Raw genomic sequence first — 23,097 nt, 5'->3', positions numbered from 1 at the left:
CTAATTCTAAAATAAATTCATGATCAGTATGCATTTGTGGTTAAATGTATTCTCATTCTATTATATAAACAGATTTATTCTGAGGATGTTTCCAAAAGTGCTTATGCAAAATTATTCTGCCAGAAATGTAGGCCTGATGGTTTATTCTTACAGGTTTATTCTTTATATTTTTATAGACTTATTCTTCCTGTTTGTGCCAATGTATCAATCTAAAATTAGTTTGTTTTCTTTCAGTCTGTTTATTGCTTCTGAAAAAGGGGACGCTGCTCAGCTGGTGTTGGTGTTGGGCTTGACGACACTGTTTCTGTGAATGTTGAAAAACTACAAACTAAAATCAATGTGGCTGCTTGTGAGAAAGAACTGCTGCTGCAGAGAAACTGTTAGAGTGGTGCTGATAGCAACAGACCCAACGGGAAGGAGCTCGTTTTCTTCCTCATCCGGCCTGCGTCCAGTGTCCCTCCAGCACCTCCTATTGTCAGAACTTAATAGGAATAGTTGGCAAAGCAGAAATGAGATTTCTAAGTCCCAGCGTCACAGAGCAAAATCTAAAAGGGTAGGTTTGAAACTGAAAGACAGTAGCTTAACAATGGCATAGGCCCCTTTACTTCTGAAACACTATGATTCCATGCACCAGAAGAATTGGGAAGGGCACAGAAAGCACCCGAAAGATCAGTGAAAAATGGTGAAGATATGGTGGAATTTGGGAATGTATAGTTTTAGGTAGTTATCTAAAATTGTCCCTGAAATTGGTAAGTGAAATAAAGCTTGTGAAGGGGATATTAATTAGGCCACAATGGAAAGTAATCTTTATTTAGTTTATATTAGATAACTTTTTTTTTTTTTTGAGATGGAGTCTTGCTCTGTCCCTCAGGCTAGAGTACAATGGCGCGATCCTGGCTCACTACAACCTCTGCCTCCTGGGTTCAAGCGATTCTCCTGCCTCAGCCTCCCAAGCAGCTGTGATTACAGGCATGTGCCACCATGCTTGGCTAATTTTTGTATTTTTAGTATAGACGGGGTTTCACCATGTTGGCCAGGCTGGTCTCGAACTCCTGACCTCAGGTGATCCACCCACCGCAGCGTCCCAAAGTGCTGGGGTTACAGGTATGAGCCACAGCGCCTGTCCTAGATAGCTTTTTAAAAAATTTTTGGCACAGTGTCAGACATTTACTGGAAGCTAAGTAAATAAGTGATGGTTGGTAATCTTCAAAGTTCTCTGGTTATAACTATACCGACATCAACTGGACCATTTTGTTTGAGAAACAAATTGAGAAAGTATCAAGTTTCTCCTTTAGTTTCACTTTTATCGTTGGTGCTTTACCAAGCTTGCATTTCTCTGGCTTCTAGAGTCAGCATAAATAGTTCCTTTGTTTTCCAAAGTTCCTCCTGCTCCTCTAAATGCTCTATATCTAAAAACTCATTTAAGAAACAAGTTGGAAAGTTTGCGTGTATGGAATGTGCTTTCAAAATAAACACTAAAAAATAAATAAATAAATAAAAAATTTTTAAAACACCACTAAAAAAAAAGAAAAAAGTAGTTTTTTGAAATTCTAATGATTAGAAAGAATAGATGGTGAAACCAGTGGTTAGCTATCTAGCAGTGAAATAGTTGAGAAAAAGAGATAAGGGAAGTGATGATGATGATGATGATATTGGATTAAAAGAGCAATAGAGACTGGAACAATCAGGAAAAAAGAACAAAGGTCACTAGCAGAAATAAAGGACATGACTTAGCTCTTACAGAGCTTTACAGGTATTGTATTGTATTAATCTTAAAATGCTATTTTTTTTCCCACAAATAGGTTGCATTTTACAAACAATGCATGCCAAAGTTTAATTGGCAGTATTCTTTCTTCGTGGTATAGAAAATAATAGGTATTTTATAATCGATGGCATCTTAATATATACTAATCTGCAATTTACAGGAGCTACATTTCATGTACATAAGCAAGTATAGATCTGAAAAGCTAGCTGTAAAAAATAGCCAATGATTATAGAATATTCACAATGTACTATATCTAGTTTGCAGAATTAAGGAGGGGATTCTCCATGAATAGTGCCCCCCCAGCCAATACTTCAATATTTATACAACTTTGTTGATCACCATCCATGCTGTGATTCAAAATCTAATTCACAGGGCTATGTGTAGGAGGCACACAAGTTTTTCATACAAATGAGACAATTTTTGTGTGTGTGTGAAAGGGGGGGCTATTACTGTTTTGGGAAAACAGATGTAACCCCTAACTATTCAGGGCAAGCCAGAGGTATGCTTACACTAGCTATTTGCCCTGTATTTCAGAAGTTTAATGCTAAGCACCTCACTAAACAGACAGTGAAATGCTGAATAAATCAACATCTTTATCACTACATCACTGAAATGGAGGTAAGGAATATGAAGAACCAGAAGAATCTGACACAAAGGCCCTAGGAGGTGAGGAAGGCCCCAAACTTAGGCTGGTTTCGGAAATCTCCTGCCCAGAAGATCTTAAACTCTCACTTTGTTGATAATGTAGGATGCCAAGGCAAGAGGTAAAGCCAAGGTCTGCTACAGTGCAGACTAAAACCTTCTGATGAACCTGTGTCATGAAAGGGTTATACCTGCAACGTACAGGTAAAGAGGCCTAGATCCTGCCATGCAGAATGCAGGAGTCAAAATCAACAACAAAACCCCACACCTATCTCCAACCTGTCACTCTCCCTCGAGAATTTGTAAATCACAAGCTGTTGTACAGGATTGTGGTCTGAAGTTGCACGGTGGTTTGAAACCCCTTAGTGAAGAATTTCATTCAAAGAGGTTCTGGGTAATGCCCCAGGCAACAGGCTAATGCATTCCCAATTCCCTTAGGAAAAACTCACAGTCAACTTAGGCCCCAAAGAATGTCCACAAAGTTTTAAGGAGAACAAGCTTATAATAAAAATGCACAAGACATACAAGGAAATAAAATACCATGAGTAAAAACCAACAGAAACAACAGATAAAGAATCCAGACATTGGAATTATCAGACACAATATTTAAAAAATGATTGGAAATGCAAATCAGAAACATGAAAATATATTCATCCCCAATAGATACCAGGGAAATGCAAATGAAATTCTCAGTGATACATCAATTCATATTCATCAGATTGACAGCAATGTTTTCAGTTGGCATTACCAGTTTGGCACCAGCTAGTTAGTGCATGTAAACATGTGCATACCCTCCTCATTCCTAGGGTATACCCTAGAGAAACTCTTTTTTTTTTTTTTTTTTTTTTTTGAGACGGAGTCTCGCTCTGTCGCCCAAGCTGGAGTGCAGTGGCCGGATCTCAGCTCACTGCAAGCTCCGCCTCCCGGGTTCCCGCCATTCTCCTGCCTCAGCCTCCCGAGTAGCTGGGACTACAGGCGCCCGCCACCTCGCCTGGCTAGTTTTTTGTATTTTTTTAGTAGAGACGGGGTTTCACCGTGTTAGCCAGGATGGTCTCGATCTCCTGACCTCGTGATCCACCCGTCTCGGCCTCCCAAAGTGCTGGGATTACAGGCTTGAGCCACCGCGCCCAGCCGAGAAACTCTTACATATGTGCCAGGAGATGTAGACCAGAATGTCCATAGTAGTATTGTTTATAATTTTAAAAAACCTGAGAATAATGCTAATGATCCCCAATGTTAAAACTGATACATTGTGCTGTATTCGTACAATGCCAGCTTATAGAGCAGTGAAAAAAAATAATGCACCTATTTGCATCACCATGGATGAATCTCAAATACAATATTGAACAAAAGAATCAAGTCATAGAAGATGTATGCAGTGTGAGTCAGTCCACTTACATAAGTAAAAAAGGGTATACGTTGTTTAAAGACACATACCAAGGTGATAAAACGGAAATGAAAGGCAAGGGAATAATCATCATGAAATTCAGGACAGTGGTTGTCCCTGGGAGAGGTGGGTAGCAAGGAAGTACGATCGAGGTAGACAATCGAGGGGTTTCTCAACTACCTGGTGATATTTATTTTCTTAACCTGGGTAGTAGGTTCATGGATGTTCACTTATCCTTTTTTAAAACGTACATTTTATACATACTTTTGTATATATTCTGTATTTTACAAAAAATAAAATTAAATAAGAAATTATTCTTATAGTCCTTTTCTAACCCGTGGAGCCTTCTGCTAGAATTCTGTGCTGTTCACATTCTCAATGCCAGCTTCCTTAGCCATAAAGTAAAAAGGTCCAGGGGTTTGTAGCAGTTCTTCAGGGCTGCCGTACTCTACAATCTTCCCATTGTCTAGGACCATTACCCTGAAACAAGGAAGAAAGAAAGAAAAGTCTTAGGAAGCAGCATCTCAAGTCTAGGCATTTATAAGAATAACCAGGACTAAGTTGTGGTATAGTCAGACAAGGTTACAAAGCCCTGAAAATCAATGAGCCACAGCTACGCACATCAACATGGATGAATTCTGCAAATAATATTGAACAAAAGAATCAAGTAATAGAAGAATACAGGCAGTATGAGTTCATTTACATGAGTTTTTAAAAGAAGTACACATTGTTTAAGGATAGATTGGTTTACAAAGGGTGCCTATCATCTCCAAACAGCTTTCTAAGATTACTGACTTTGATTGTAATATGACACAGCTGGAAGGAATAGAAAGCGTCTAGCTATTTCACAGAGCAGCAGCTGAGGCTCAGGACAGTTGGGAAGGTCTACGGTCAACATCTGCCTCTCACCGCTTGAGCTGCCACCTCCCCATACCCAGTTAATTGTTACAACACACAGTTTCCTATTTTACCCTCAAGATATGACTAGTTCCCTTAACCTTGTTCGCTTTCATTCGCTTGATGTAAAATTTGGGCCAGATTACTTGACATCCCTAAGTCTCAGTTTCCTCATCAGTAATATGGTGGTGGTTAAACCTTCTGCCATTAGGTGTTTCCCGGCAGACACTGTTACTGTAGAGCAAGGGTTAAGCCATCTGTGTCAAGCCCTGTCCCCCCACACTCACTTGTCACTGTCCATGATGGTGTGCAGCCTGTGGGCGATGGTGATCACTGTGCAGTGGGCGAACTCGTTTTGGATGGTCGTCTGAATGAGGCTGTCTGTCTCCAGATCCACCGCAGCAGTGGCCTCATCCAGGACCAGGATCTTGGATTTCCGAAGCAGAGCCCTGCCCAGGCACAGCAGCTGCCTCTGGCCTATGCTGCAGCCAATAGAAGCAGCTATGCGTTAGCTCCTAAGGACCAAGGAAAGATGCAGGGCAGGGGACCATTTTCATGTTCCAGATGAGACTTTCAAAACCCCCACTCCAAAATTTCCCTGGAATGTTTGGGCCTCTTCAACAAGCCCTACGTTGCTATTGTGAGCATCGTTTTTCAAACTTCCCCGATTGAAGACCCACCCCAAGTACTTAATTAAAAAGTCATATTTCTGGGCCCCTGCTTTACTCAATCAGAGTGGGGAGGAGCCTAGGAACGTGCCTTTTTACTAAGCACCCCAGGCCATTTTTATGCTTAAACGAGTTTGGATAACACTGGCCCAGGAACAATGCTTTGTATTTGGTTGCCGTGATATCAACATTTCCAAAACAACAGGAATGTCACCAAGTTTACTTTAGCAGTATTTGACCTGAAACCATTAATATAGGGAGGAACTACACTAGAATGCCCCAGTGGCATTTCTTTGTGGCCTTAGCAAATCCATTTATTATTTTAATGTGTAATTCTAATCTCAAGGCTAATTATTTGTTCAAAGTCTTCTGCCTTGATTAGAGATGAAGGTATCTAATGAACGTGATGTCTTGGTGTGAGATGCAATGTATGTGGAATTCAAATATGCTTGTAAAATGCAAATGGCTTTAATTTGCTAAAAGCCTGTAATGAAGGCTGGACCTCTTACTTACATAAAGAAGCTTTGGGAAATGATGTGAAGGAAATATTCAGGAATTTGCTAATTGCTCTTTCCTGCTGTGGCCATTAGGGAACATATTAAACAGGGGGTGGCTAAAGTTCTGTAATTCTCTGTAAGAAAATTTCTGCAGGAGATGAGAAGTCATCCAAGATGAACTTCCAGTTTTCCCCGTAATGTAAGATCAGAGACACTGAAAAACTATTTACTTAGCTTGTACAAAACTCCTGCCTGGCCCCAAGTGTCATGTATACTTTGGACTTCACAGTAACAGACTCTGTTGCTGGGGCGCCACTTTGGCTTTCAGCTGCTCTCGCCCAGCTGAACTTGCCTGTCATTCAACAGAGAAATGTAAGTTTTAGTCCCCCGGTCCAGGTTTGAAACTCAGGTCTGAAATCAAGGCATTGGTAATACCATTTAAGCATCTCTCAGCTTGGACAGGAGAAAGATGGCATGATTTTTGTTTATACAAACCAGAAATGTCAAGGCCTCCCATTGCACCCTATCATAGCATCCCACAAGTCCCCTCTGTAGCACAGACTGTACTGGCATTTACTGTCACACGTCTGTCTTCATTATGCTGTTAAGTGCTAGGAAGTCAGGGTTGTGTCTCTCTTTGCCTCTGTATTTTCAGTACCTGGCACATAGTAGGTGTTATTACTGTTTTGTTTTGTTCTGAGACAGAGTTTTGCTCTTGTCACCCAGGCTGGAGGGCAATGGCGCAATCTCAGCTCACTGCAACCTCTGCCTCCTGGGTTCAAGCAATTCTCCTGCCTCAGCCTCCCAAGGGATTACAGGCATGTGCCACCTTGCCCAGCTAATTTTGTATTTTTAGTAGAGATGAGGTGTCTCCATGTTGGTCAGGCTGGTCTCAAACTCCCGACATCAGGTGATCCGCCTGCGTCGGCCTCCCAAAGTGCTGGGATTACAGGCATGAGCCACGCGCCTGGCCGGTGTTACTACATTTTTGCTGACTGAATGTTTGAATGATCTTTTACACTGGCCTAAAGACCTACTTGAGTCCTGCTAGTTGCTAGACCTGTTGTGGAGGGAAAGTAAACTGCTGATGCTCTCTACCAGGGCTTGTTCCCTGGGGCCACACATTGAAATCACCTGGGTCCCCGATTCAATTGGTCTGGGCTACAGTTTAGGCATTGGGAGTTTTAAAGCTTCCTGGGTGATTTTAGCTTGCAGCCTAGTTAATCACAAAACTCTAGGCAGTGCTTCTCAAGTGTAACGTGCACACAAATCACCTGGGAATCTTGCTAAAATGCAGATTCTGGTGAGTAGGTCTACACCCTGAGATTCTGCATGTGCAACAAGCTCCCAGGTGAAGCCAGAGCGGCTGGTCCATGAATCAGTTACTGAGCCGTCCCTTCCTTCCTGAGCTTCAACTTGCAAATGGCCTATTCCCTGCCAACACCACTGAGGCACCTGGGACAGGAGCAAGACCTGTCCATGAGTAGTGGGCTTTGGCTGAGGGCAGAACTTCAGTGTATGGAAGGAAAAACAAAAATGTTACAGGAAAAATGCCAGGTCAACTTATTAATGGACAAACGTGCAGCGAAGGCCAGAAGTGAACTGTCAACTATGTAAAAATGTTTTGGAAACGTAAAAATAACTGAAAGCCAAGAGAGTCTTTTGTTGATTTCAGGTGTTTCAGCAGTGCCTAAGTACTTTACAGATGTCACGTTCCCTGTCATCCGCATGCTCTTTAGATCAGTGGTTTTTAAACTGGGATGCGCTTAACAGCCTTGTGGGAATCCTTTAAAACTCCCCAAGTCCAGTCTAACCTCATACAATTAAATCAGACTCTAGGGTTGGACCAGGCAGCCAGACTATTTTCATCCTGATTGTGCGCAGCTGGGAGCCTCTGCTTTCTGTGGTTCTCCACAACTGTGGGATGTGTAAGCTCACATTGTGTAATATCATACGAGGATTACATTTAATAACAAAGGTTTTCTTTCTCTTTTTTTTTTTTTTTTTGAGATGGAGTCTCGCTCTGTCTCCCAGGCTGGAGTGCAGTGGTGCGATCTCGGCTCACTGCAGCCTCTGCCTCCCAAGTTCAAGCAATTCTCTGCCTCAGCCTCCTGAGTAGCTGAGATTACAGGTGCCCGCCACCACGCCCAGTTAATTTTTTGTATTTTTAGTAGAGATGGGCTTTCACCATCTTGGCCAGGCTGGTCTTGAACTCCTGACCTCATGATCCACCGGCCTCAGCCTCCCAAAGTGCTGGGATTACAGGCATGAGCCACTGCGCCCGGCCAATAACAAAGGTTTTCAAGAGTTATTTTATTATTATTATTATTTTTTAGACAGAGTCTTGCTCTGTCACCCAGGCTGGAGTGTAGTGGCACAATCTTGGCTCACTGCAACCTCCACTTCCTGGGTTTAAGCGATTCTCCTGCCTCAGCCTCCTGAGTAGCTTGGGACTACAGGTGCCCACCACCATGCTCAGCTACTTTTTGTATTTTTAGTAGAGACAGGGTTTCACCATGTTGACCAGGCTGGTCTCCAACTCCTGATGTCAGGTGATCTACCTGCCTCAGCCTCCCAGAGTGCTGGGACTACAGGCGTGAGCCACTGTGCCTGGCCAGTTTTCAAGAGTTTTGAAGCACTTTCACAGCTATTTTATCTTGTGAAGTTTACAACAGGTTCATTTTACACTTTAGGAATCAGACCCGGATGAAAATTCTTTTTTTTTTTTTTTTTTTTGAGGCGGAGTCTGGCTGTCTTGCCCAGGCTGGAATACAGTGGCCGGATCTCAGCTCACTGCAAGCTCCGCCTCCCGGGTTCACGCCATTCTCTTGCCTCAGCCTCCCGAGTAGCTGGGACTACAGGCGCCCGCCACCTCGCCCGGCTAGTTTTTTTTTTTTGTATTTTTTAGTAGAGACGGGGTTTCACTGTGTTAGCCAGGATGGTCTTGATCTCCTGACCTCATGATCCGCCCGTCTCGGCCTCCCAAAGTGCTGGGATTACAGGCTTGAGCCACCGCGCCCGGCGAAAATTCTATGCCAGGCATCACCTAACACGAGGAACACGAGGAGTGGCCCCCTCACATCCTCTCACTGCCTGCAGGGCAGCAGGCTATGGAACATTACCTCAGGTTGCCACCGGCCTCTGTCACTTCGTGGGATAACCCAAGTTGCAGGTTGGCCACAAAAGACTTGAGGTGAGCCAGCTCCAGGGCCTTCCAAATCTCCTCATCTGAGTAGTTGTTGAAAGGGTCGAGATTCATCCTCAGGCTTCCAGAGAACAGGATGGGGTCCTGCAAGTGAAGGGACAAGGCGGCTGTTGGGGCTCACGCCAGAAAAGGACCTCGGAGTTCCTCGGGACTGGGAGATGGTGGATAGGACTGGGCCTGAGGTGGATTCCTGAGGCAGGAAGCTGGTTTGTGGTTCAGCTTCCACAAGGTTTTCCCTCCTCAGGCTCGGAGTGGCTACCAGCCAGGGGCCAGGCACAGGGTTAAGAGAAGTCCTCGGTTTATTTTTTGCTTTTGAGACCGAGTTTCACTCTGTTGCCCACACTGGAGTGCAGTGGCACGAACACCACTCACTACAGCCTTGACGTCCTTAGCTCAGGTGATCCTCCCACCTCAGCCTCCCGAGTAGCTGGGACCACAGGCACGCACCACCATGCCTGGCTGATTTTTTCAATTTTTTGTAGAGATGGTTTCTTGCCATGTTGCCTAGGCTGATCTTGAACTCCTGGGCTCCAGTGATTTACCTGCCTCGGCCTCCCAAACCCAAACTCGTGGTTTCAAGGTGGAGGGATCAGAAGAGGGTAGAGGAAAGAATAGTACAGCCGCATGAGAAGAAGGTGTCACCCTTTTGAAGAGGCTGGAGAAAGGACTATCGAACTGAGCAAACACCACACAGACCAAAGCTACCCCTAGAGGAACTGGGCTGCAGTGGGCGGAGGGCGAAAGGTTCTCCTGAGGAGCCGCGCGCTGCTGGGGAGCCCAGAGGCCCCGCGGCAATCCTTATCTGGCAGGATCCGGAGAGGAAGCCGAGGGGAAATCTTTCTTGCTGATGCACGAAGCATTCCGCTTGCTGGCAGAAACCTGCAGCAAATTCCCTCCTCTACCTTTTAACCATAGCAAATGGGAAGTATAAAGCTTAATGGCTTCAAGCTTCAGCGGCAAAACTGCTAATGCTGATTGCAGAAGTCTTGCAAACCGTCATGGGCTATAGCAACGCTAAATAATCATCCGCTCTGCTTGACTTCTGTTGTGTTGCTGCCACCTAGTGGTCAGATACAGGCAGCCACAAATGCATATTACCAAACATTTCAAAACTTAAGTTTTGGAAATCTGGAAACGACGTGTCCATCCCAGGGAACTAGCTCAGGTATCTGGAGTAGACTGCGGAATTGACAGTGCTGACTGAATAGACATCAAGAAGAAGCTGCATATGCTTCCTGTAAAACAAGCTGCTCCCCACGGCATGTGCCCGAGTAAGTTCTAGAGCTCACCTGGGGGATGATGGTCAGCTTCTCTCGGAGGTCGTGGAGCCCAATGGAAGCAATATCTACTCCATCAATGATGATCTGACCACCGGCAGCTTCTAAGATTCTGAAGAGGCAGTTTGTGAGGGATGACTTTCCAGCTCCTGTCCTGCCCACCACACCAATCTGTGAATATAGTTCCCTTACACATTAGTTCCACATGCAATTCTTGGGGAGAAGTTATTTAGCCAGGGCGTTCGCAGTCACATGAGGTAAGAGGCAGTGATTGGCTGCTCCATCTCTAAGATACTAAACTGATTTTGGTTTTGGTAAGGAAAAAAGTACCCGGATGTCAGAAAAAGATGTCAAAAATCATTGTTTGCTGCGAACTATAGTCCCTTTGAAATGGACCCTCTTGGCAGCTGTTGTTACAATTATTATTGGAACTTATAGATAAAAACAAAATCCTTGTTTAGGCCAGGTGCGGTCGCTCATGCCTGTAATCCCAGCACTTTGGGAGGCCAAGGCGGGCAGATCACCTGAGGCCAGGAGTTCAAGACCAGCCTGGTCAACATGGAGAAACCCCGTCTCTACTAAAAATACAAAAAAAATTAGCCAGGCATGGTGGCGTGCACCTGTAGTCCCAGCTACTTGGGAGTCTGAGTAGGAAAATCACTTGAGCCCGGGAAGCAGAGGTTGCAGTGAGCCAAGATTGCACCACTGCGCTCCAGCCTGGGTAATAGAGTGAGACTCCATCTCAAAAAATAAATGAATGAATAAATAAATAAATAAATAAAAGTAAAAATAAAGAAAGAAGAAAAATCCTTGTGAAGAAGGGAAAGATTAGGTCTGCCACCAGCTGAGAGCCAGACTCTGATCTGGACTTCAGCGCCCTTGCTCATCAGACCCCAAGTCCTCGGAGAACAACAGCACCTAAGGAGGGTGCCTGACTTTGAAGACTGGGAGGAGAACTGGGCCATTCTTCCTTCAGGGACAACCCTCCACACTGCTATTCTCAACAGTTCCTTCACCAGGCCTGGATGCCCCCTTGCTTCCTTCCTGACTTCCTCTCTGCATACTGTGGACCTTATAGGAAAGGGGCCCTGGTCAGCTGGCTAGGAGGCAGGGAGGAGCTGAGCAGAAGGCCCCCACAGCTGCAGTAAGTCTGTGTGATTCCTGGCTGCTATCCTTCCCTCTGATACTGTGTCCCCACACCTCCCCAGGGCAGAGGAAGTGCCCTGACCCTCTCCCTCCATCCAGATGATGAAGGCTTAGGGCCCAGCTGCTCTCCACTCTGTCCAATTGCTGTTTGATCACAAGGCCTCCCATCCAGGCCTTGCTTCACTCCACCTACCTTCTCCATGCTACCGATGTCACAAGTGATCCCTCTGAGGACCAGATCCAGCTCAGGTCGGTACCGCACTTGGTAGTTGTTAAACTGGATCCTGCCTTTGCTGGGCCAATCTGGCGGAGGCCTCTTATCAGTCACCCAGGGTGCCTGGCAAGGAGACAAGATGAGAAGTAAGTTTTATAAGGTGACAACTCAGCCGAACAGTCTACCCATGACTCGTGTCATAGAACAGGAGAAGGGTAGCAGTGTCCCAGCTACCTAATGGCCTCTGCGTTTAATAGAATGAACTGGACTTGTACTTTGGAAAGTTCCTACCTTATTCAGTTAAAGAAAAATACACCACAAGCTTGTGCTGTAGATCTCCATGGTATGTTCCAAGACTTGACATCCCCTAAACCATTTCCTATTCTAAGTTTGAAGAAATGAGGTCCTTTGAGTTCGAGGAAAGGAAACTTTAGGGACCATTACGGGCCCATGTGAAATATGGAGAAATTCTACAGATGCACCCTCGAAGGAGGTGCATGTTGTTTTTGCCTTGTCCCTGGATTTTTCCAGTTCCTCCTTACCTCATTTTCCACTTTTGTGTACTCAGTTATTCGCTCAGCCGCCACAATGTTGGTCTCTATTTCTGATGTCATCCTCACCAGCCAGTTCAGGGTTTGTGTGATCTACAGAAAAACCAGAAGACTGAAAATCATCATAGGCACAAAACTCAACCACTCAAACCACAAGGACAGTCCAGTGCTGACTTTGTACCCAGCACTGTGCTGGGCTCTGCAAGGGAGTAAGGAAAAGCGTAAGAAAGACAATCCTTGCCTCCTTGGGGAAGGAATTAAGAGCAGTGCATTGAATGGCTGCAGAACAATTAGGTGCTCATGCAAAGCGCAATGTGAGTGTCTAGTGGTTTGGGGCTAAAGCTGGAATTGGAGAGTCTGGCAATGGGCGGAGTGGGAGCAGAGGTCAGGCCTCCTGCCTGTATGCCTAGTGTTCTTTGTGAATCAGAGAAAGGCATGATCCAGGCCAGGGAATCTGTAGATTACTCAGATGCAAACTTCTCTCAGGAAAAGACTCAGGAGTTTGCATATATGCACAGGGAGTTTTTTGTTGAGCAAATGGTGGTTAGAGAAAGGGAGCCAGAGACAGCAGAGGACAGAATCATGGGGAATCGGAGTATCCACTTTGTGTAGATTGAAGCATATGTAATTGCTGGTATTTGAGTCATTTTGTTTTGGTTCAATACAATAGTTTCCTGACTATTTGCCCTGCCTGTCCTGGGCTAAAAAGCCTAGAAATAGGGGGATGAAAGGGCAGTGACACAAGGAACTAAGTGACTGCAGTCTCTTGCCTCCCTAGTAGCTGGGATTACAGGCACCTGCCACCACGCCTGGCTAATTTTTGTATTTTTAGTAGAGATGGGGTTTCACCATGTTGGCCAGGCTGGTCTCAAACTCCTGACCTCAGGTGATCCACCCGCCTTGGCCTCCCAAAGTGCTGGGATTGCAGGTGTGAGCCACTGCGCTCCACTAGCCTTATTAACTTCTAATGAAGACACCACTATTATATAAAGCCCACATATAACTATGCAAATCTCTTTGAACTAAAAAAAATTAGTTCAAAAAGATGGTCAAATGACTCATTTATAACAAATATTGACTGAATAATTACGGTAGTGCCAGCCACTGTCTTAGGTGCTAGAAAAGAATCATGCCTGCCATGTATCCCCTAGTCATGCTGGGGATGCTGCAGTGAGACACATTCTATAGTTTTATCAGACTCTATGTTCTTTATTAGAATTACCTCCAATTATTCTACCATCTAAGAAAAATAAACACAGGAGGAATTATTTGTTCAAAAAGGCTTTCTGATTACTGCTGCATTCTAGAGAAGAAAGTTATGTATTCTCTCTTTTAACTAGAACCAAGCAAAGAGGCAGACAGGGAACAATTAGATTGAAACACATGAAATTGCCTTCTTAAGCCCTAAGGTCAACATTTATGTCCAGTTTTCTAGATGGCATTCATGTCTACTTAGGAAGAGTAAGGAGCATGTCCATGGGTAAAAGATGGAGCCAGGGTTTGAACCTCAGCCTCCCTTAGTCCCTCTGGGTTTAAGAAGGAATCAAGAGCACAGACTCCACAGTATACATCAGGCTTAATTTAAGAATAAGTGCACTAACGAAACCAAACTCTCAACCTTCAAACTCACATTGAGTGCATTGGACAGAACAAAGCCAACAGTGTCCCCACTTAGGGTATCTCTGTAGATAACCATCATCAAGGCTGAAAAGAAGACGATCAGGTTCCCAACCAGCTCCAGGCGAATTGCTAGCCACCTGTGGGGCAACAGAACAAGAGAGTGGGTGTCACTGATCACATCCTTATCTTAACCAGCAAACTTGGTGTTCACAGAACATTCTCAGAGGGTTTGACTCAATCAGGCTGCACTCTTAGGCGATGCTTCAATTTGACTTAGAAACAACATGTTTTCCTAAAAGCCTATTGATATTATTTTTAAGAAAATAAATTGCATTTTAAAGATCCTAGAGGGCTTTGCTGAACTAAGGGAATCCTACAGTGCAATGTCCACCAAACTCACCAAATCATAAGAATCACCTAGGGCAACTGTTAGTATACAATGTTACAAATTCATGTGGAAAATTCCCGGACCCCTTCCTTTAAGATTCTGATTTCAGGGCGCCTAGGATGGGATTCAAGAATATGCATTTTTTCTGTTTGTTTTTGTTTTATGAGACAAGGTCTTGCTCTGTCACCAAGGCTAGAGTGCAGTGGCGTGATCATGGCTCACTGCAGCCTCGACCTCCGGGGCTCAAGCCATCCTCCCACCTCAACCTCCCAAGTAGCTGGAACTATAGGTGCACACCACTGAACCCAGCTACTTTTGTGTGTGTGTGTGTGTGTGTGTGTGTTTTCTGTAGAGCCTGGATTTCATCATGTTGTCCAGGCTGGTCTTGAACTCCTGGGCTCACGTGATCTGCTTGTCTCAGTCTCCCAAAGTGCTGGAATTACAGGTATGAGCCATTGCTCCCGGCCAAGAATCTGCATTTTAAATGAACGCTCCAAATGACTTCTTTTGATCAGGCTGGGGAAGCAATGCTGTAGTGAATCCATGTGTAAGATTAAAAAGTAAGCACCACAGGAAGGGTCATCGTGCCCCGTTTGATTTCAGCATTTGTAAAAGGGGAAGAAGCAGCCAAGGGTGAAAGGAAGTTAGGTGCGAGTTGGCCACAGGTATATACACTTGGATTTCATAGAGAACTGAAGAGAACGTGCGTATAGACACAGTTTATAAAAACGGACTTTCCCAGGCCGGGCGCGGTGGCTCACGCCTGTAATCCCAGCACTGTGGGAGGCTGAGGCAGGCAGATCACCTGAGGTAGAGAGTTCGAGACCAGCCTGACCAACATGGAGAAACCCCGTCTCTACTAAAAATAAAAAAAAAATTAACTGGGCGTGGTGGTGCATGCCTGTAATCCCAGCTACTTGGGAGGCTGAGGCAGGAGAATTGCTTGAACCCAGGAGGCAGAGGTTGTGGTGAGCTGAGATTGCAACTGTACTCCAGCCTGGGCAACAAGAGGGAAACTCCTTCAAAAAAAAAAAAAAAAAAAAAAAAAAAAGGACTTTCCCAAAGAAAATGTATTTAAATGTCCACACCAATAATTTCAGCATGTGTATGAATAAATATGATATGTACTTTACAGTGAAGGTCTAATAAGATTTACTTACATGCCTTTTCCTTCTTGGAAAGTCTCTAAGAAATAAAATATCTTTACAATCAAACTTCTGACCTTTCCACATTCCAAATAATACTGAGCATCTTTAGCACCTCAAGACACTTTGGAAGCCACTCAAGAATTTTTCTTTCTGAAAAAGATCTTCCTCTTTCCAGGACATACCGCTTGCCAGGGCTTAAGGATACTGGAGAATACCACTCACCCTGTTCACAGGGTGGAATTTTCTCTTTCTGTCGTCAATGGTCTTACCTAAAAATTTCCAACTCTCCTCTCTCCAACCTCCACTGCCTTCACTATCCAGAAAGAGTGTCATGACTATGGAGAATCTCACATCCGTTCTCAGAAAAGTAAACAGAGGATGTTCAGTTCACCCAGAACTTGTTTGGTACTGGGTTACAAAACGCTCACAAGTGTCATTTGACTTCCACCATGAGACAGGTGGAACTCTGTGATATAGGGTGTGTTCTGGCCATTACAAAAACAAAGAAATGGAGATTTTCCTTAGAGAGGCCAAGGCAATTCACCCAGCTTGGTAAACAGCAGAGCTGGCATGGGGACCCAGTCTCTGACTCCAAAGCTCACGCTTTCTTCTCTCCACTTACACAGCACGACAGTGTGTGTGGCCAGAGTGAATTTCACACCACTAGCCATGCCTGCCCTCCCACAGCTAACGTCAAACGTGTGGAACCCCAAAGCACACACATGGGTAAATACCCAGGGGAAGCCTCACCTGTTGGAGGTGATCCAGGAAAAGACACATTTCTGGTTGGTGTCAATCCTCACCTCATTTTGTTTCAGAAATCGCTGCTGGTGCTCAAAGGCACGGATAACCGGCAAACCTGACACAGTCTCGCTGAAGTGAGAGTAGATTGGGGACCTGGTGACAGAGTCCAGACGCCTCAGCTGGCGGGAGGTAGACACATAAAATATCTGGACACAAAAAGTAAAGAATCAGCCAGTCCTGCAGTCATGGGGCATCCACCATCTTCCTTCTTTCTGGCCACAACCCAGCGTTCTTCCCCTTGACGGCCACAGCTTACATCTGAACAAGACAAAAGCCTGCCGTGCCATGTCTGGGAGCAGAATATGATGAGAGAGGTTCCGAGGAGGAGACCAATGAGAAGACTGGGGTTGGCGGGGAACAGAGAGGGGTGAACATGAGGAGACCACACCACAGCCTCAGAGCTTTGAGTCTCCAAACCTCCCGAGGAGTTCCGTCAGCCTAACCCATATCCCCCAGATCTATGGATCTCGTGCATGTGACAGTTTCTGTACTCATTAGAGAAAACGTCCTCAAAAGGATTTTGTAAAGGCAGCGGGGCCCATGGGTATGGGCAGGAAATGGCCAGAAAAAGGCATGCCTAGGTTTGGGTAAAAATGGAAGAATCTGTTCAGGTAAGTGACCAAAACTGTGCCTCAGTGGTGTGTGAAGGTACAGAGAATTCTGGAGGTATGCAGAGTGCTGAAGGGGTAAGAACTGGAACAGGGTGGAATCCAACGCAGGAAGAACCCTGTGGCCTGAGGGCAAGGGGGAGTGGAATGAGTCCGTGCTGCTACTAGATTCTGTGAGGATTTGTTGAAACCTGGGAAAAGTGGGGCATTGGAGAGTCGGGATGCAAAATGTTATACAGGGATGTACAGACGTCCCCTCCAATAACCCTGCTTCTTGTTTGTTGGTTTGTTATTAACAGTTAAAAGGCCACTATAGTGACAGTGTGCCTGAGGAACTGCACGTGGACACGGCGGGAACCGCCAATCGCAGGCCACAAGGCCACAGGCCCCTGACCACAATGTCTTCAGAATTGTTTCCCCAGGCAAACAGTTCACCACAAAAGCAGCTGGTGGGACCAGAGTTCCCCCACAGACTCCCCCTCCCTCATCCATTTTATTGTGGGAATAGGGTTCCTTCCACTCATTCCAGTTTCCCTGTTTTGCTTTCAAGGTGCACATTCCCTCGAAGAATACGCCGGAATTGAGCCTAAACTACCCACAGACACCCCAGTGAAACTAGAACTTTGCCGAAGTAAAAAGAGAGACCCAGCTGCTGCTGAGAGACATCTCCAAGCAGCTATACCTGTCCAAAGTCAACCAAGGAAGCACCACAGCATGGCTCTTCTGGAACCGACCTAATCGTCATGGGGGATCTTACGGAGCTGCAAGACTGTATCCAGAGCCAATCTCAAAGTAGTCTTGGATCCAAACATAAATCTGTCCCACCTAAGCCTCCAGGGAGTGGGAGGCGGGCAGCAGTTAGGGTGACATTTGCCATGAATGGTGCACCCACTGATGCTCTCACTTCAGCTTCAGACAGTGGCCTGTGGGCTCCTGGGTATGCCAATGTATGACTAAATGGCAAAGATGCTGAGGGGAGGAATGAAGGACTAGCAATGAACCAAAGAAGATTCTCAGGAAAGAGGCTGGGCTTTTGTAAATAGAGAGGAAGGATGACTTAGCCAAATTTCCAAACCTACCTGAACAGATACATAAATAATGCCAAGAGGAATGACGATGATGGTGAAGACAGGCGTGGCCATGCAGATCATGACAAGGGTACTGATTATCCCCAAGAAGCATGTAACCCAGCTGCGCATGGACTGAGGCAGGGTGTCATCCACCGTGGAAATATCCTAGGAAAACAATTAGGAGAGACCATCATCGAGGTCTTCCTAAGATAGTTTACATCTTCCGTGTCCTAGCAAGGGATCTGCTGGATTCTGTTTGTTCCCAGTACTCCTTCATGTAATCATTTCATTGTGTCCATTTGCACTAGGCTGCACTGCTCACCCCAATAACCAATTTCATTTCCATAATTTCTTCATTTAGGCCGGGCACGGTGGCTCACACCTGTAATCCCAGCACTTTGCGAGGCCAAGGCAGGTGGATCACCTGAGATTGGGAGTTCAAGACCAGCTTGACCAACATGGTGAAACTCCGTCTCTACTAAAAATACAAAAATTAGCTGGGCATGGTGGCATGTGCCTGTAATCCCAGTTACTCAGGAAGCTGAGGCAGGAAAATCACTTGAACCTGGGAGGTGGAGGTTGCAGTGAGCCAAGATCATGCCACTGCACTCCAGCCTGGGTGACAGAGTGAGACTTAGTATCAAAAAAAAAAAAATTATTCATTTATAAAAATCCCTCCAAACAGATGATGGCAGTCATCCTTTACCTTTTTCAACAGATTTGGTAAAGGTTTTCATGCTTCTCAGTGAAATTCCCACTTGTCAGATTTACTAAACCATTCATAATCATTGTAAGCTAATAGAGCCTTACAGGTAAATTCTTCTCCCATAACCAAGCCAATTCAATTATTCTAACTTTACACAGGTCCTAATTCCATTGAGTACCTAGAACAGAGCCTGGCACGTAACAGGCATTTGATAAACATTTGCTTGGAGGCTCTGGTCATCAGGCCCTGCCACCCACTTTTGACTGATACTCAGGAAGTTGTTTCCTCTGCCAAGCATAGAAGACCAAGGGGAAGGGAGCTGGGGTTGAACGTGAACCTGCCTGGACAATGTTCTAACCAAGGAACCCAGTGGGAACAGACGTGTCTTACTGCCATGTTGCCTACGAGTCATGTAGAATAAATGAACAAATAAGAAAACGAATCAATGGATGGATGGTTTGGAGAACACTCAAGAAGCTTGGTTTATATTTTGGGTTGCCCTTGCCTACATTTCTGAGGATTATATTGATTCTATGATTAGTAATATGTGAGTACCAAAGTGAGTTTAAGTTATCTCTGGAATTTCTCAAACTGGATCAGGGATAACAGTCTTCCAAGAAAGCTCTGAATCAGGATGACTCCTGAGTCTAACCTACCTTTCCCAAAGTCCTATCAGAATGCAAATAACTATACCCACAGTTGGCAGAGAAAAGAAATCCTTACCAGTTATCAGTTCTATGCAGATTACTTTTGACCCTTACCTGGCACAGAGTCTCCATCTTTCCTTCCTCCACTCCATCTCCTCTTAATTCAGCCATCGATCCCAGAGGCCCCTTGATCAGACTCCCCTTAATAGGTCTGAGCCACCTCCCCAACAAAACTTACTATATAATTAATGACAGTTTCCTTTTTCATGCAAACGCAGTCTTCAAACTATGACTGTTGCCTAAGTAACTCACAGAAAACCCCTGTGTTCTCTTTCCCAGAAGATTATATATGTTACAACATGGGGAAAACTGTGATCTTTGTAAAATTACTACGAGAAATTTCTCACCCAAAATGGAGTGTTCTTTTAGGTTCTAGTAAAGAGCAGAAAGGCCATTGAAGTTGTCTCTAGTGACATCATGCCCACTGTTTCTGCCCCAGAGGAAGGTGACACAGGGGGACCAGTTAATGGCCCACTTTTGAAGTGTTTACTGTGTCCCCAGAATCTGGCTGTGGACTGTGAGCTATACTTTCTGTCTGCCCCAAGGCCAACAAACAAGAGTCCAGAGCTGCTCCATAAGCAGAGGGCTAAAATCTGTGCTGGTAATAGTTACTTGTCATTCAGAATTGCCTGCTCTCTGCCTCTGTTCCTGAATCACCATCTCAGATACACTAAAAAATCAATGAGTCGGGTCTGACCCATGGCAGAGAGACATCTATAATCTTCATATTCATTGAGTGCCCAGGTGCCCAGTACAGTACTTGGCTCATAGAAAGTGCTCAATCAAGGTTGTTGAATGAATGAGTGAATGAATGCCAAGGGTTCCAGGATCTGGGGTAGATGGAAACAACATCTGAGAACTTCTTAAATCACCGATGGCTCTATTTCGTAGTCCAGACCAAATTTACTCATTCTTAAAGCATTCAAGATAGAAATTTCAGGAATGGAGGCAGAGGCCAAGCAAAGGGTTATCCTACTGTCTCTTGGATTTCCTGTCCCAGGCAGTGACAGTGCTTTTATTTATGTTCTTTCCTCTGCAGAATAATCCTTCTCACCCTGCTCTACTGCCATCCCTGCCCCCAACCCTCACCATCTCCCCTGGCTTGCTTCTATGACTTAAGTTTCACCTTTTCTGACATTTCCTACCTTTATCACTCAGGCTGGGGTAGTGCCTTTTTTCCTTTGTACTCCCAGACCACTTTTCTACACACTGTTGTTACTGGTTTTACTATATTCTATTATAATCCTTCACTTCCTTGGTTGTCTTCTTCACTAGATGCTGAGTTACTTGAAGGGTCAGAGATGTTCATCCCTGAATCTCCAGGATCCTTGGGAACTCACAGCAAGTACTCAAGAAACACCTGCATGTTGAGTGGACAAAAGAACTGGAACTGAACAGTGTTGTCTGGGGGGACATGATAATTCCTCCCTGTCAGAAAGATCCTCAGTATATAAACATACCACCTGACAGTCCTTGAGATACTTACACCGGCAAACCTGTTCACAATCCGGCCTGTGGGTGTTGTGTCAAAAAATCTCATGGGTGCTCGAAGGATATTGTTGAGCAGTTGCTTGTGCAAGATATTTGATGCATGGACGAAACCAAAGGCACTCCAGAAATGTGCTATGAACACAAATATACCTAGAAATGGAAGCAGTTTTGTCAGCACCATGCACAGGAATCCCTGATGACTTGTGCCTAGGACATAACGGCAAATGCATTCCTGAGTCCAGGAAAAGTACAGGGTCCAGACAGATTCTGTAAGATGTCATAGCCATCAGACATACCTTGCGCTAATCCCAGAGCTCCGTAGACTCCAAGTCTCATGTCCCTCTGAGATTTTGGATAGTCGGTGCTATTGAAGATTTTAGAGTCACTGGTCCAAGCACTGAGCCAGAGGTTGGATCCAATAAAAGCCACAGAATTCATCACAAATGCAAGGATGATGAAGAATATTGAAAAAAATCCTACTGCTCGTAGGTACTCCAGGTAGATGGAGAACTTCACCTGCAAAGTCCCCACCTCAATATTAGTAGAACTCCCTAATGGTTTTTGATAAGGAATCACCTAGAATGCCAACCACAAGGAGAAGTGGAGGCCCCTGGGAGCATAGGTAGCAGGTAGCAAAATTTGGTAGTCTGTGGTCACCATTTCTGCACTGTGCCAGGAAGAATAGAACAATGCTGAAATACAATGCAGGGTAAATAATCATAAAAGCTAAAGGCATTTAAGAGAAGAAGATATAAAATAGATTGGGACAAGCAAGACATGGTAGCATGCCCCTGTAGTCCCAGCTACTCAGAAGGCTGGCGTGGGAGGATCTCTTGAGCCCGGGGGTTTCAGTACAGCCTGGGCAACATAGTGAGACCTGTCTCTAAAATAAACACACAAACAAAAAATCAGAGTAGAACAGATGATGGGGTTCTACTGCTGACCTTGAAATTTGTGGTTAAATTTCATTAATTTGAATTATGTGCTCTAGGTCTGAGTTTTCCTGTTCCTCCACACATCAGAATGGAATCAAACACTCATGAAGTGTGGGATGAGGACATTCACAGGAAACATGGCATTCTTTATGGAAATATGACTTGGTAGAAAGCCCACAGCCTCTGCTAACATGTTAATAATGAATCTGAAAATTTGCAAAGGACAGAGGACATATTGCTCCTGTAAGTATGCGTTCAATTTTCACTTAACGTTAAAAATTTTGGGTTCTGAACCTTATAACACCTCAAATGCTACTTTTTTGTGTGGTGTTCACCTTTCCAGTTTCTACGAATTCCTTCTTAATTAGTTTTTGTCCTTTCACTAGTTCTTCATCTTCCTTCAGGCTTTTCACATTCCGAGTTTTCAAGGAGTTTTTCAGGGACTTCAGATGCCTGCCGCTGGACCTAGAACTGAGAGAGGGAAGCTTCCCTGAGCATGCAGGCGATTCCCAAGGGTCTTCTTGCAAGCAGATGTCATAGTCGCTCAGCTGGCATCAAAGCATATTTCAGGGCAGATGACCAGGGGAAACTGACACAACCCTGGTTTTTCCCCATCCCCGCTCATACAAGAAACAAAGGAAGAGCTTGGAGTGTCCATAGTGTTAACCCTCACAGGAAAAGCCCAGGAAGAAAAAGAAAAAGATCAAGTGGAAATATGGAGCTGACGAGGGCTGCCAGCTGAATAGATGGCCAACCTGCGGCTAAGCGTTCGACGAAAGCTGTTCTCTCTTCTCATGGTTATGGAGGCTGCATCTTCAGGGATCTCTTCCATACTGGATATCAGCCCAGAGTCATCGTCTTCTTCTTCACTGCCATCATGGACTAGGGAGACACACTAGAGGTTAGGGAAAGAGCTGCATAGAGCCCTGTCAGTCCTATGAACAAGGAGAGAGAAGCCTTCTCTGATCTTGCTGGTTTCAGCAAGGGATCCCAGATGTACATACGGGACGGAATACTTTACTCCATAAATCCTCCATCAATAGTTATTACTACGTCTTGTTATTAAGAAATATCAGGATAAAGGAGAGATGAATTAATATTCCACTGGAAGAGAAAATGGTCAAAATGGAGAAGAAAATTCCTAGAAATGCCCAGGTTCCTTTGGAGGAGGAAAGAGGTTTAAGGATTATGGTAGACATATAGAAGAGTCACATTCTCAGAATTGACTAAAGAAGTGATTGTAAATTGAAAATGCTCATCTTGGCGGAGCATGGTGGCTCACACCTGTAATCCCAGCCCTTTGGGAGGCCAAGGTGGGAGGATCACTTCAGCCCAGGAGTTTGAGACCACCTTGGACACCACAGGGAAACT

At 44.8% G+C, this 23,097-nt stretch overlaps 1 protein-coding gene across 1 annotated transcript in view; it reads right to left on the bottom strand.

The window, feature by feature from the left end:
• Positions 1 to 2,889: 2,889 nt before the first annotated feature.
• Positions 2,890 to 23,097, bottom strand: part of ABCC2 (ATP binding cassette subfamily C member 2) — a 60,580-nt gene continuing 40,372 nt past the window's right edge. The window contains exons 20-32 of the mRNA XM_050803135.1: positions 22,482 to 22,608; positions 22,062 to 22,197; positions 21,088 to 21,307; positions 20,787 to 20,941; positions 17,897 to 18,052; positions 16,156 to 16,355; positions 13,880 to 14,006; positions 12,241 to 12,342; positions 11,678 to 11,821; positions 10,351 to 10,509; positions 8,979 to 9,145; positions 4,979 to 5,173; positions 2,890 to 4,274 (exon numbers count right to left, since the gene is read on the bottom strand). Of these exons, the coding sequence (XP_050659092.1) occupies positions 4,145 to 4,274; positions 4,979 to 5,173; positions 8,979 to 9,145; positions 10,351 to 10,509; positions 11,678 to 11,821; positions 12,241 to 12,342; positions 13,880 to 14,006; positions 16,156 to 16,355; positions 17,897 to 18,052; positions 20,787 to 20,941; positions 21,088 to 21,307; positions 22,062 to 22,197; positions 22,482 to 22,608 (2,018 nt within the window). The 3' untranslated portion in view covers positions 2,890 to 4,144. The remainder of the gene's footprint in view (positions 4,275 to 4,978; positions 5,174 to 8,978; positions 9,146 to 10,350; positions 10,510 to 11,677; positions 11,822 to 12,240; positions 12,343 to 13,879; positions 14,007 to 16,155; positions 16,356 to 17,896; positions 18,053 to 20,786; positions 20,942 to 21,087; positions 21,308 to 22,061; positions 22,198 to 22,481; positions 22,609 to 23,097) is intronic.

The sequence above is a fragment of the Macaca thibetana genome, chromosome 9 (genome assembly GCF_024542745.1).
Source record: "Macaca thibetana thibetana isolate TM-01 chromosome 9, ASM2454274v1, whole genome shotgun sequence".
Lineage (NCBI taxonomy): Eukaryota > Metazoa > Chordata > Mammalia > Primates > Cercopithecidae > Macaca > Macaca thibetana.
This window is presented reverse-complemented; position numbering and strand designations above follow the sequence as displayed.